Here is a 12,467-nt window from a genome sequence, read left to right as displayed (position 1 = left end):
CAAGCGACATCCACCTCCTCCACAAATGGACCCCTGTCAACAAAGAAGACCCTGCCAACACCAGGACCTCTATCCACTCCAGATCACCATCTGACCCCTGCCCACACCATATCTTCAATAATGCAAATATCATCATCGCTCCCCACCTCTGCAACAGCTCCTTCAAGTCAGCCACCTTCCCAGAAAGCTGGAAACACGCAGAAGTCAACGCCCTGCTGAAAAAACCCAAGGCAGACCCAGATGACCCGAAGAGCTACCGACCAATCTCCCTCCTCCCATTCTCAGCCAAAGTAATTGAGAAAATCGTGAACAGCCAACTATCCCGATTCCTGTAAGACAGCAAGGCACTCAACACCTCCCAATCTGGATTCCGCAAACACCACAGCACCGAGACCGCACTCATCGCTGCCACAGACGACATCAGGACCATGCTGGACGAAGGAGAAACAGCAGCACTCATCCTCCTGGACCTCTCCGCAGCCTTCGACACGGTTTGTCCTCACACTCTCCGCACACGCCTCCGTAACGCCGGAATCCACGACAAAGCACTCGACTGGATCTCATCATTCCTTACAGGCAGAACCCAGAGAGTCCGCCTCCCACCATTCATATCAGAAGCCTCTAGTATCATCTGTGGCGTCCCCCAAGGCTCATGTCTCAGCCCCACGATTTTCAACGTGTACATGGCCCCACTCCCCAACATCGCACAAACACACCATATCAAGGTAATTTCCTACGCTGACGACACTCAGCTAATCCTCTCCCTCACAAAAGACCCTACAGCTGCAAAAAAAAACAACCTCCACAACGGGCTCCAAGCCATCGGCAGCTGGATGGAAGCAAGCCGCCTCAAATTAAACACAGACAAGACAGAGATCCTCATCTTCGGAGCAAACCCCTCAGCATGTAATGACTCCTGATGGCCCACCACCCACGCACGCAACCTGGGATTCATCCTGGATTCCACACTCAGCATGACTCAGCAGGTCAACACCATCTCCTCTTCTTGCTACAACACCCTCTGCATGCTTCGGAAAATCTTCAAGTGGATTCCCGTTGAAACCAGGAAAACTGTCACCCACGCCCTGGTCAGCAGCCGACTGGACTACGGAAACGCCCTATATGCAGGTACAACAACCAAACTCCAAACAAAGCTGCAAAGAATCCAGAACGCATCTGCCTGACTCATTCTGGACGTCCCTCGCCGCCACCACATCCCCCCCACCTCAGAGACTTACACTGGCTACCAATACCAAAGAGGATCACATTCAAACTCCTCATCCACACACACACAAGGCCCTCCACAACACAGGCCCAACCTACCTCATGAAACTCACCTTCCACACCCGCAACCTTCGCTCCGCCAGCCTCGCCTCCGTTCCCCGCATCCACCCCACCACCGCCAGAGGAAAATCCTTCTCCCACCTGGCCGCCAAGACTTGGAACTCCCTACCACTCAACCTTCGCCAGACCCAAGACCTCCTAACTTTCAGGAGCCACCTAAAGACATGGCTATACGACCAGTAGCTTCCTCCCCCACACCCCCTAGCACCTTGCGACCCTAACGGGTGATTATTGCGCTTTATAAATCTTATGATTGATTGATTGATATCAAACAGTGGAACTCCCAGTCTTCTTCCCACAGCCAGACTCTGTAGCAGAAAGAGAACTGCATACATTGGACATTAAAAGAGCTATAATATATTACATTGATAGAATTAAATCATTTAGGAAAACCAAACAGTTATTTGTGGCGTTCCAAAAACCACATACTTGTAATCTTATGTCAAAACAAGGACTAGCTAGATGGATAGTAAAATGCATCCAAACATGTTACCTAAAAGCCAAAAGGCAGCTATTAGTAACACCAAAAGCACATTCCACCAGGAAAAAAGGAGCAACAATGGCATTTTTAGGAAATATACCAATGACAGAAATTTGTAAAGCAGCCACTTGGTCAACACCCCATACATTTACCAAGCATTACTGTGTAGATATGTTAGCAACACAACAAGCTACAGTAGGGCAGGCTGCACTAAGAACACTATTTCAAACAACTTCAACTCCTACAGGCTGACCATCGCTTATGGGAGGAAAAACTGCTTTGTAGTCTATGCATAGCATGTGTATCTGCAGCTACACATGCCATCGAGCGGAAAATGTCACTTACCCAGTGTACATCTGTTCGTGGCATGTTCCGCTGCAGATTCACATGCGCTCTCCCGCCTCCCCGGGAGCCTGTAGCCGTTTAAGTTACAACAAACATTTGTACATATGTATTTATATCTCTATTCCATTTGCATGGACATCTCTTTTCTTTACACTCTATAACTCTTACCTTACCCTCTGCGGGAAAACAATCTAAGACGGAGTCGATGCCCATGCGCAGTGGAGCCGAAGAGGAGGAGACACTCCATTCACGTGACTCGAAAACCCTTTTTTTCGAAGAAAAACAACTTGTAACACTCCGAGCCCAACACTAGATGGCAGGACTATGCATAGCATGTGAATCTGCAGCGGACCATGCCACAAACAGATGTACACTGGGTAAGTGACATTTTTCCATATATGTATGTATTTGTGTGTGTGTGTGTGTATGTATATGTACGTATATATATATATATATATATATATATATATATATATGTTCGATGGCATGTGTAGCTGCAGATACACATGCTGTGCACAGTCCGCCATCTGGTGTTGGGCTCGGAGTGTTACAAGTTGTTTTTCTTCGAAGAAGTCTTTTCGAGTCACGAGACCGAGGGACTCCTCCCATTTCGATTCCATTGCGCATGGGCTTCGACTCCATCTTAGACTGTTTTTTTTCCGCCATCAGGTTCGGACGTGTTCCTTTTCGCTCAGTGTTTCGGGTCGGAAAGTTAGTTAGAATCTCGGGGAAAAAAAAAAAAACGTCTGTATTGTTTGCGTTCGGTATCGGGTTAGTTAGAACAAATCGACACCGAATTTTGAAGAGCTCCGGTGGCCCTTCGGGGTTTTTTCGATCCCCCGTCGGGGCCTGGTCGGCCTGGCCACGTGCGACTTCAAGGCTGATGGAACGGACCCCATTCCACTTCTGCCCAAAATGCCATAACAAGTATCCGTATACGGATCAGCATCTGGTCTGTAACTTGTGCTTGTCCCCCGAGCACAAGGAGGATACTTGTGAAGCCTGTCGAGCGTTTCGGTCGAGGAAGACGCTGAGAGACCGAAGAGCCAGGAGACTACAAATGGCGTCCACGCCGACAGGTCAAGAACGTTTCGAGGAGGAAGAAGAAGCTTTCTCCGTCCACGAGTCGGATTCTGAAGAACTCGACGCCGAAGAAACACCCAAAACCGTGAGTAAGACGTTGAAAATCAAGACTCGCGAGAAGTCCACAAAAGCCCAAGGGACGCCACCGCCAACAGGCCATGGCTTAACCCGAAAACTAGGTGACCGATCCAAGGCACCGAAAAAGGGCATGCTGGTGTCGAAGTCATCCGACTCCGGTCGAGATACCGCCACACAGCAACCTCCGAGCCGAGACAGCGGCTCCGAGAAACTTCGGCACAGAGACAGCGGCACCGAAGAATTTCAGCACCGAGACACCACGCCGAAAACAAAGAAGGTTTCTTCGGAGCCTAAAAAGACTTCCGAAAAGGTTTCGGTTCCGAAACATCCAGCCTCGGAGCCGAAAACTAGTTCCTATACAGAGGAACAAGGATTAACCTCCCAATTACATAGATTTGGAGAGGAGCTTCAAGCTGTAGAGCCTGACTACACGCAAAGAAGGCTTCATATTCATGAGGACACAGGGAAGATAACCACTCTTCCCCCAATCAAAATAAAAAGGAAACTTGCCTTTCAACAAAAGGACAAGCAACCACAGGCAAAGGTGGCAAGGAAAACAACCCCACCACCGTCTCCACCACCATCAATACATGCATCACCACCAACAGCTCCACCACTGATGCACTCACCAGCTCATACTACGAGTCAGGATGATCCATATGCATGGGACCTTTACAATGCTCCAGTGTCTGACAACAGCCCAGACTCCTATCCTACAAAACCGTCCCCACCTGAGGACAGTACATCCTACACACAGGTGGTCGCAAGAGCAGCCGAATTTCACGTCGTCACCTTACATTCTGAACCAATTGAGGATGACTTTCTGTTTAATACCCTATCCTCCACCCATAGCCAGTACCAAAGCCTTCCCATGCTCCCAGGAATGCTAAGACATTCAAAACAAATATTCCAGGATCCAGTTAAAGGCAGAGCCATAACTCCAAGGGTGGAGAAAAAGTACAAGCCACCGCCAACAGATCCAATCTATATTACAACACAACTAACACCAGACTCAGTAGTTGTCGGGGCAGCTCGTAAGAGAGCCAACTCTCATACCTCAGGAGACGCACCACCTCCAGACAAGGAGAGCCGCAAATTTGATGCTGCAGGAAAAAGGGTTGCAGCACAAGCAGCAAATCAATGGCGTATTGCCAATTCACAAGCACTTTTGGCAAGATACGACAGAGCTCATTGGGATGAAATGCAACATTTCATCGAACACTTACCCAAGGAGTTCCAAAAAAGAGCGCAACAGGTGGTGGAAGAGGGACAAAGTATCTCAAATAATCAGATACGGTCTTCCATGGATGCAGCAGATACAGCTGCAAGGACTATAAACACTGCAATCACGATACGAAGGCACGCATGGCTGCGCACTTCAGGGTTCAAGCCGGAAATCCAACAAGCTGTGCTCAATATGCCATTTAATGAACAGCAATTGTTTGGGCCGGAGGTCGACACTGCCATTGAGAAACTCAAAAAAGACACCGATACAGCCAAAGCCATGGGCGCACTCTACTCCCCGCAGAGCAGAGGCACATTTCGAAAAACACCTTTTAGGGGAGGGTTTCGAGGTCAACCCACAGAAACCACAACTTCGCAAACAAGGCCTACTTACCAGGGTCAATATCAGAGGGGAGGTTTTCGGGGGCAATATAGAGGGGGCCAATTCCCAAGAAATCGAGAAATTCAAAGGCCCCAAAACTCCTCAAAATAAACAGTGACTCACAAGTCACACAACCCCATCACATAACACCTGTGGGGGGAAGACTAAGCCAATTTTACAAACTTTGGGAGGAGATAACAACAGACACTTGGGTGTTAGCAATTATCCAGCATGGTTATTGCATAGAATTTCTCCAATTCCCTCCAAACGTCCCACCGAAAACACACAATATGTCAAAACAGCATATAGATCTTCTAGGACTAGAAGTTCAAGCATTGCTACAAAAGGATGCAATAGAATTAGTACCAAATCTACAAAAAAACACAGGAGTTTACTCACTGTACTTTTTAATACCCAAAAAGGACAAAACTCTGAGACCAATACTAGATCTCGGAACACTAAACACCTACATCAAATCAGACCACTTTCACATGGTCATGTTACAAGACGTAATCCCACTGCTCAAACAGCAAGACTACATGACAACATTAGACCTAAAAGATGCGTATTTCCATATACCAATACATCCTTCACACAGGAAATACCTAAGGTTCTTATTCCAAGGAATACATTACCAATTCAAAGTGTTGCCATTCGGAATAACAACTGCACCAAGAGTTTTTACAAAATGCCTGGCAGTAGTAGCTGCACATATCAGAAGGCAGCAAATACATGTGTTCCCGTACTTAGACGACTGGTTAATCAAAACCAACACGCTAAGACAGTGTTCACAGCACACAAAATATGTCATACAGACCCTTCGCAGGCTAGGTTTCTCCATCAACTACGCGAAGTCACACCTTTTGCCGTGTCAAACACAGCAATACTTAGGAGCGAGAATCAACACAGCAAAAGGGATTGCCACTCCAAGTCCACAAAGGGTTCAAACATTTCACAAAGTAATACAGGCCATGTATCCAACACAAAAGATACAAGTCAAAATGGTAATGAAACTCCTAGGCATGATGTCTTCATGCATAGCCATTGTCCCAAACGCAAGATTGCACATGCGGCCCTTACAACAGTGCCTAGCATCACAATGGTCACAAGCACAGGGTCAACTTCTAGATCTGGTGTTGATAGACCGCCAAACATACATCTCGCTTCTATGGTGGAACAGTACAAATTTAAACCGAGGGCGGCCTTTCCAAGACCCATTGCCACAATAAGTCATAATGACGGATGCTTCCATGACAGGGTGCGGAGCACACCTCAATCAACACTGCATCCAAGGACAATGGGACATACATCAGAGGCAGTTTCACATAAATCACTTAGAACTGTTAGCAGTATTTCTAGCGCTGAAAGCATTTCAACCCATAATAACCCAAAAATACATTCTTGTCAAAACAGACAACATGACAACAATGTACTATCTAAACAAACAAGGAGGGACACACTCGACACAGTTGTGCCTCCTAACACAAAAAATATGGCATTGGGCGATTCACAACCACATTCGCCTAATAGCACAATTTATTCCAGGGATTCAGAACCAGTTGGCAGACAATCTCTCTCGAGGTCACCAACAAACCCACGAATGGGAAATTCACCCCCAAATACTAAACAATTACTTTCAAATTTGGGGAACACCTCAAATAGATCTATTTGCAACAAAGGAAAACTCAAAATGCCAAAACTTCGCATCCAGGTACCCACAAGATCAATTCCAAGGCAATGCTCTATGGATGAACTGGTCAGGGATATTTGCGTACGCTTTTCCCCCTCTCCCTCTCCTTCCATATCTAGTAAACAAATTGAGTCAAAACAAACTCAAACTCATACTAATAGCACCAACATGGGCAAGGCAACCTTGGTACACAACACTACTAGACCTTTCAGTAGTACCTCATGTCAAACTACCCAACAGACCAGATCTGTTAACACAACACAAACAACAGATCAGACATCCAAATCCAGCATCTTTGAATCTAGCAATTTGGCTCCTGAAATCCTAGAATTCGGACACTTAGACCTCACACAAGAATGTATGGAGGTCATAAGACAAGCTAGGAAACCTACCACTAGACACTGCTATGCAAATAAGTGGAAAAGATTTGTGTATTACTGCCATAATAATCAAATTCAGCCATTACACGCATCTCCAAAAGATATAGTAGGATATTTACTACATTTGCAAAAATCAAATCTAGCTTTCTCTTCCATAAAGATACATCTCACCGCTAAATCAGCTTACCTGCAAATTACTCATTCAACTTCACTATTTAGAATACCAGTCATTAAAACGTTTATGGAAGGCCTAAAGAGAATTATACCACCAAGAACACCACCTGTTCCTTCATGGAACCTCAATATTGTCTTAACAAGACTCATGGGTCCACCTTTCGAGCCCATGCATTCTTGTGAAATGCAATACTTAACGTGGAAAGTTGCATTTTTGATTGCCATCACATCTCTAAGAAGAGTGAGTGAGATTCAAGCATTTACCATACAAGAACCATTTATTCAAATACATAAAAATAAAGTAGTTCTAAGGACAAATCCAAAATTTTTACCAAAGGTTATCTCACCGTTCCACTTAAATCAAACAGTATTACCAGTGTTCTTCCCACAGCCAGATTCTGTAGCTGAAAGAGCACTACATACATTAGACATCAAAAGAGCACTAATGTACTACATTGACAGAACAAAACTAATTAGAAAAACAAAACAACTATTTATTGCCTTTCAAAAACCTCATACAGGAAATCCAATTTCAAAACAAGGCATTGCTAGGTGCATAGTTAAGTGTATTCAAACCTGCTATCTTAAAGCAAAGAGAGAGCTGCCTATTACACCAAAGGCACACTCAACCAGAAAGAAAGGTGCTACCATGGCCTTTCTAGGAAATATTCCAATGAACGAAATATGTAAGGCAGCAACATGGTCTACGCCTCATACATTTACCAAGCACTACTGTGTAGATGTGTTAAATGCACAACAAGCCACAGTAGGTCAAGCTGTACTAAGAACATTATTTCAAACTACTTCAACTCCTACAGGCTGAGCCACCGCTTTTGGGGAGATAACTGCTTACTAGTCTATGCAAAGCATGTGTATCTGCAGCTACACATGCCATCGAACGGAAAATGTCACTTACCCAGTGTACATCTGTTCGTGGCATTAGTCGCTGCAGATTCACATGCGCCCACCCGCCTCCCCGGGAGCCTGTAGCCGTTTAGAAGTAGATCTTGAACATTTGTACATTTGTAAATATATTACTTTAACCTTTATTATATACATACGTATTCATTCCATTGCATGGGCACTATTACTAACATACACAACTCCTACCTCACCCTCTGCGGGGAAAACAATCTAAGATGGAGTCGACGCCCATGCGCAATGGAATCGAAATGGGAGGAGTCCCTCGGTCTCGTGACTCGAAAAGACTTCTTCGAAGAAAAACAACTTGTAACACTCCGAGCCCAACACCCGATGGCGGACTGTGCACAGCATGTGAATCTGCAGCGACTAATGCCACGAACAGATGTACACTGGGTAAGTGACATTTTCTATATATATATATATATATACAGGTTTTATTGAGGTACCTTTTTACTGTGTGCATATGGCCTTTTATGAGTCGAAAAATTATTTCTGACTCCTGATGGCCTTTTGCACCCTTGTCAAAATGGCAAATAGGAGAGGGGGTGAAAGTGCCAAAGAGGAGTGTATCAATGGCCTGTGGCCAACATGGTCACAAACCATTGATCAGTTAATGGCATCAGATTCTCAAAGGGCAAGGCTGTCCCTGTGTAACAACTCCTTTAAGACTGCCGACTCTTGCCTCCAGTGTGTAAGGTTGAAGAGATCACTGCCAGATGTCCAAGATGTGCCCACCTCCCAACAGGGAAAGTTTTTTTTTTTTTTTTTTTTTTAAATCAGCACTGGTACAGTTAATGGTCACAGGCAAACAAAAAGTTTCCCTTTCGGGAATGTAACTGTTGGGACAGAGGTGTACGGTTCCTTGGAAATCTCCATCCCTGCGTCACCAGTCAAAGGGTTTGTAAACTGCAACCTACCTAATTAATAATAGTTAGCTATGTTGTTTAGAAAGTCCCTGCGCATTTATAATTTGCAGTGTGGCCTATTTGGTGCATAGGTCACATTGTAAATTGCATTCCAGTTGGTGTGCACCACTAATCACTTTTCTGGGAAATGTTCTCGAGGAAGAACTCACCCAGCCCGTCACCGAATTTCCCTGCATAATGTTGGGCTTGTGTGTTTTTTTGAGTCTCAATCTCTGCTATATTCACTCCGCCACTTTCATAGCTAGGAAGCTACGCCCGGCCCAGTTGTTGTTGGTTTAATGTTAACACTGCTCATTGATTCTAATATTAGCACTGTTCTATTCTTCTGTGTTTCAGGAACAGAGGTGTATTGCACACATTTTCCGGGACTGAAACGAACAAAATCTGGCCGTACATTTATACACTGCTAAGCACCAGACTCACCCCTGTTCACCCAGAGGACACCACGCAAGCATTCCAAGCCGGGGAGCGTTAAAGGAGGAGGCCGCGTGTTGGATTGTACGCGGAGTGTGGGGAGCTGCGCACTTGTAGAATGGTGCATCATCCGTATTGTTTTTTATTTAGCACTTAAGAAAATGCAGTTTTTGCATGAAAATACTTTTTTCCTGGTGACATCCAAATTCTTTAGACACTCTACTTTTAGCTCTTGATTTCAAGGTGAAATTTATGCTTGTAATTTTGAATTTTTCAGAAATATATTTCATAAGATGAACATTGAGTTATGTAATTGTTCGATTTGTATGTGTTCTACGGCCCATCCCATTGATTCATGAAAAACTCCTTTACTTGATGTAGCTGGCCAACTGATAGTGTAATTTTTATATACTTCTAAAAGGAAGTTTAAAACGTGTGTGAATCATGGAATGGTGTATCATGTGTAAATGTGAATTCCTAAAATTTCTTTATTCAAAGTATGAGGAAAATGTGAGCTGGACAAGTAAGGCTAACAATGAAAAAAAGAAACACTACAGCTTAGTCTGGTCATTGTAGGAAATGCAAACTGTAACCCAAGGCTGTCTCCCAGCACACAGGGAGAATGTGCTTTGCATTGGTTAACTCTGTCCCAGCTGCTTTATAATTTGTGAATGTGGATCCGGCCATCAGGACCTGCCTGCTCAGAACTTGAACCCACTCTTCTTCACTGTGTGCCAACAGACCACCCTGGTGACATCTGCTGCACTCAGAAAAATCCTAAAAGAAATGGAGGTGACAACTAAAATTCTTGTAGGACAAATTAGTATGGTGAAACTGAATATAGCAAGCAGAGTGATATAATTTTAGCTCTCATTAGCTATAACAAATTTTATATACAAAAAAATAAAATGTGAACAGTTCTTTTTCCCCGTTTGTGTGGGTTCTAAGTACGTTTGTCTGTGGCCAGCCATAAATTATGAAGCTCGGTTATTTGAAAAGTGTAGGCTGCGCATCTGTCTACCGTTCCATGGTAGGCTCAAGGCTAGATTACCAAATGACTCCGTGCCAACTAGGTCGTAGTGCTCCAGTCCTAGATCTTCGTTTTGCACCCCTATGAATTCTGGGAGCTGTAGTCCTGATAACGTCAGTTGATCTGCAGCCACCTGAAACGGTGGTTTGTAAAGACAGGATCATTGTGACGAGAAGTCATCTGGTAACCTTTCACTCAGGTTATTACACTGTGAACATAGACGCATCTGTTCTGTCCTCTGCCTTTGATGGATGGATGGATGGACGAAGAATGACTTGATTTGTCGGGACGCTAGATAACGCTGTGGCCAAATATGTATATACAGTGCATATTTTTTCTAATTATAATAGCATTTAAAGTTCTAAGCTTAACTTGTGCTGTTGCAGTTGATAGATATTAACACTTGCTTTGCGTAAATATCAAAAGCTATATAACCTTAATGACAATGCTGCACTTCCCATGTAAAGTGACCTTTCAGTTTCATTTTTATGAATCCACGCTGGAGCCTCGCTGGGGCAGACGAACTGTTCAATCTTCAGCATACACCCTGTACTTTCTCCACTGTGATTTGTCTTTTCTTTTGCCTAGTTCACCCCCTATTGTTTATATTGTGAATTGCATTTGCTTTTACATGTTTTGTAATTGTAACCAACTCTTAAAATCTTGTGTTTTTGTGCATCTTGAAACTAAACTTCATTATTTTTGCTTTAAAAACAAATCTAATTTCTGCACATTGAGCTAGGCTAGTATCCTAGTTACGTATAATACCTTAAAAACAACCTCTAATGGTTTCAAATGTGATCAGTTATTCTAAGATATTTGCATACTTGTATATGAAACCAAGGTGATGGTGTTTGGAAACAAGAGTATGAGCAGAAGAATATATCAGTCCTCTTCACATTTTACTTTTTCGTTTTTTTTGGCGCCCCCCACCCCTCCTGCCAACCCCCTAATATGTTTTCACATAAAGTTACCTGGCTTTGTTAATTGATGGATAAAATGTTACATATCTTATCCCTTTATTGCCGTTTTCTCATTTGGTTCTGAACATACCTTAACATTTGCGGAAGCCAGTTCTGTGATCAATTCTAAATATAGGTTTTTGTGATTTAACAAATCAGACTGAAATTCTTTTGTTAGATATTGATTTTGCAAATTTCTAAAGGTAATATTCCTCTATTACTCGGATATTCGCTTCTATTTTATTACTTTTTTTATTGGTGCGTTCGTAAAACCCTTTGAACCTTTTCTTAAAGCAGTGAGCGTTTTTTCCCCAAAATGTATCTTTTTGTTGTTTATTAATGAAATATGAAATCAAGCATGCCAATATGGACACAGTATTTCACACTTAAGCATGCAGAAGAGAACATCATTTTGCACAATCCTACATCACTTGACTCGAGTTCTTGAGGGTGTTCTCTCCTTAGAATGTCTATGACCTTGAGCTGGACTGCCCCTGTTGGAACAGGACCAAGATTGATTTGCATATGGTTGGTCTCGGTTTAGAATGACATAGAAGGCAAGAAGATGGGCTGGAATGCAGCACCAAGTGATTATCCGGGGTATAGATCAAGACCAGCATTCAAACCATTACAGTTTTTTTGTTTTCCAAGATGAAAACATGTAAAGCTAGGTGTGTTCTTAGTAACAGGAGTTAATGAAACGTAGTCTTACCGATAGAAATTGAATAATTGAACTTTTCAAAGGGCAATCTCTCTGCTATTTTGTTGCGTAGCAGGGCACTATGATGAGCCTCTTTAATAGCAATCCATAATCTTGGCCTCTGAACATCCATTGCACAGATGTCCGCACAGACCTGGGGAAAAAGTAGTACTGACTTTATTCACTGTCAACGGGGGAGTTAAGTGGAGTGTAGAAAGTGATCAACGAGTGGAACTTTCTTTTGCAAAGAAAATATAACAACAAAGGTACCACAAGACCATCCTGCTAGAAGACAACAAACACACACTTTTCCTCTGCTTCACTGAAGTC

The 12,467-nt window shown here is 43.6% G+C and overlaps 1 protein-coding gene across 1 annotated transcript in view; it reads left to right on the top strand.

The window, feature by feature from the left end:
• Positions 1–11,489, top strand: part of AK4 (adenylate kinase 4) — a 199,291-nt gene extending 187,802 nt beyond the window's left edge. The window contains exon 6 of the mRNA XM_069232502.1: positions 9,368–11,489. Within this exon, the coding sequence (XP_069088603.1) occupies positions 9,368–9,506 (139 nt within the window). The 3' untranslated portion in view covers positions 9,507–11,489. The remainder of the gene's footprint in view (positions 1–9,367) is intronic.
• Positions 11,490–12,467: the final 978 nt, after the last annotated feature.

The sequence above is a fragment of the Pleurodeles waltl genome, chromosome 4_2, assembly GCF_031143425.1.
Source record: "Pleurodeles waltl isolate 20211129_DDA chromosome 4_2, aPleWal1.hap1.20221129, whole genome shotgun sequence".
Classification (NCBI taxonomy): Eukaryota; Metazoa; Chordata; class Amphibia; order Caudata; family Salamandridae; genus Pleurodeles; species Pleurodeles waltl.
This window is presented reverse-complemented; position numbering and strand designations above follow the sequence as displayed.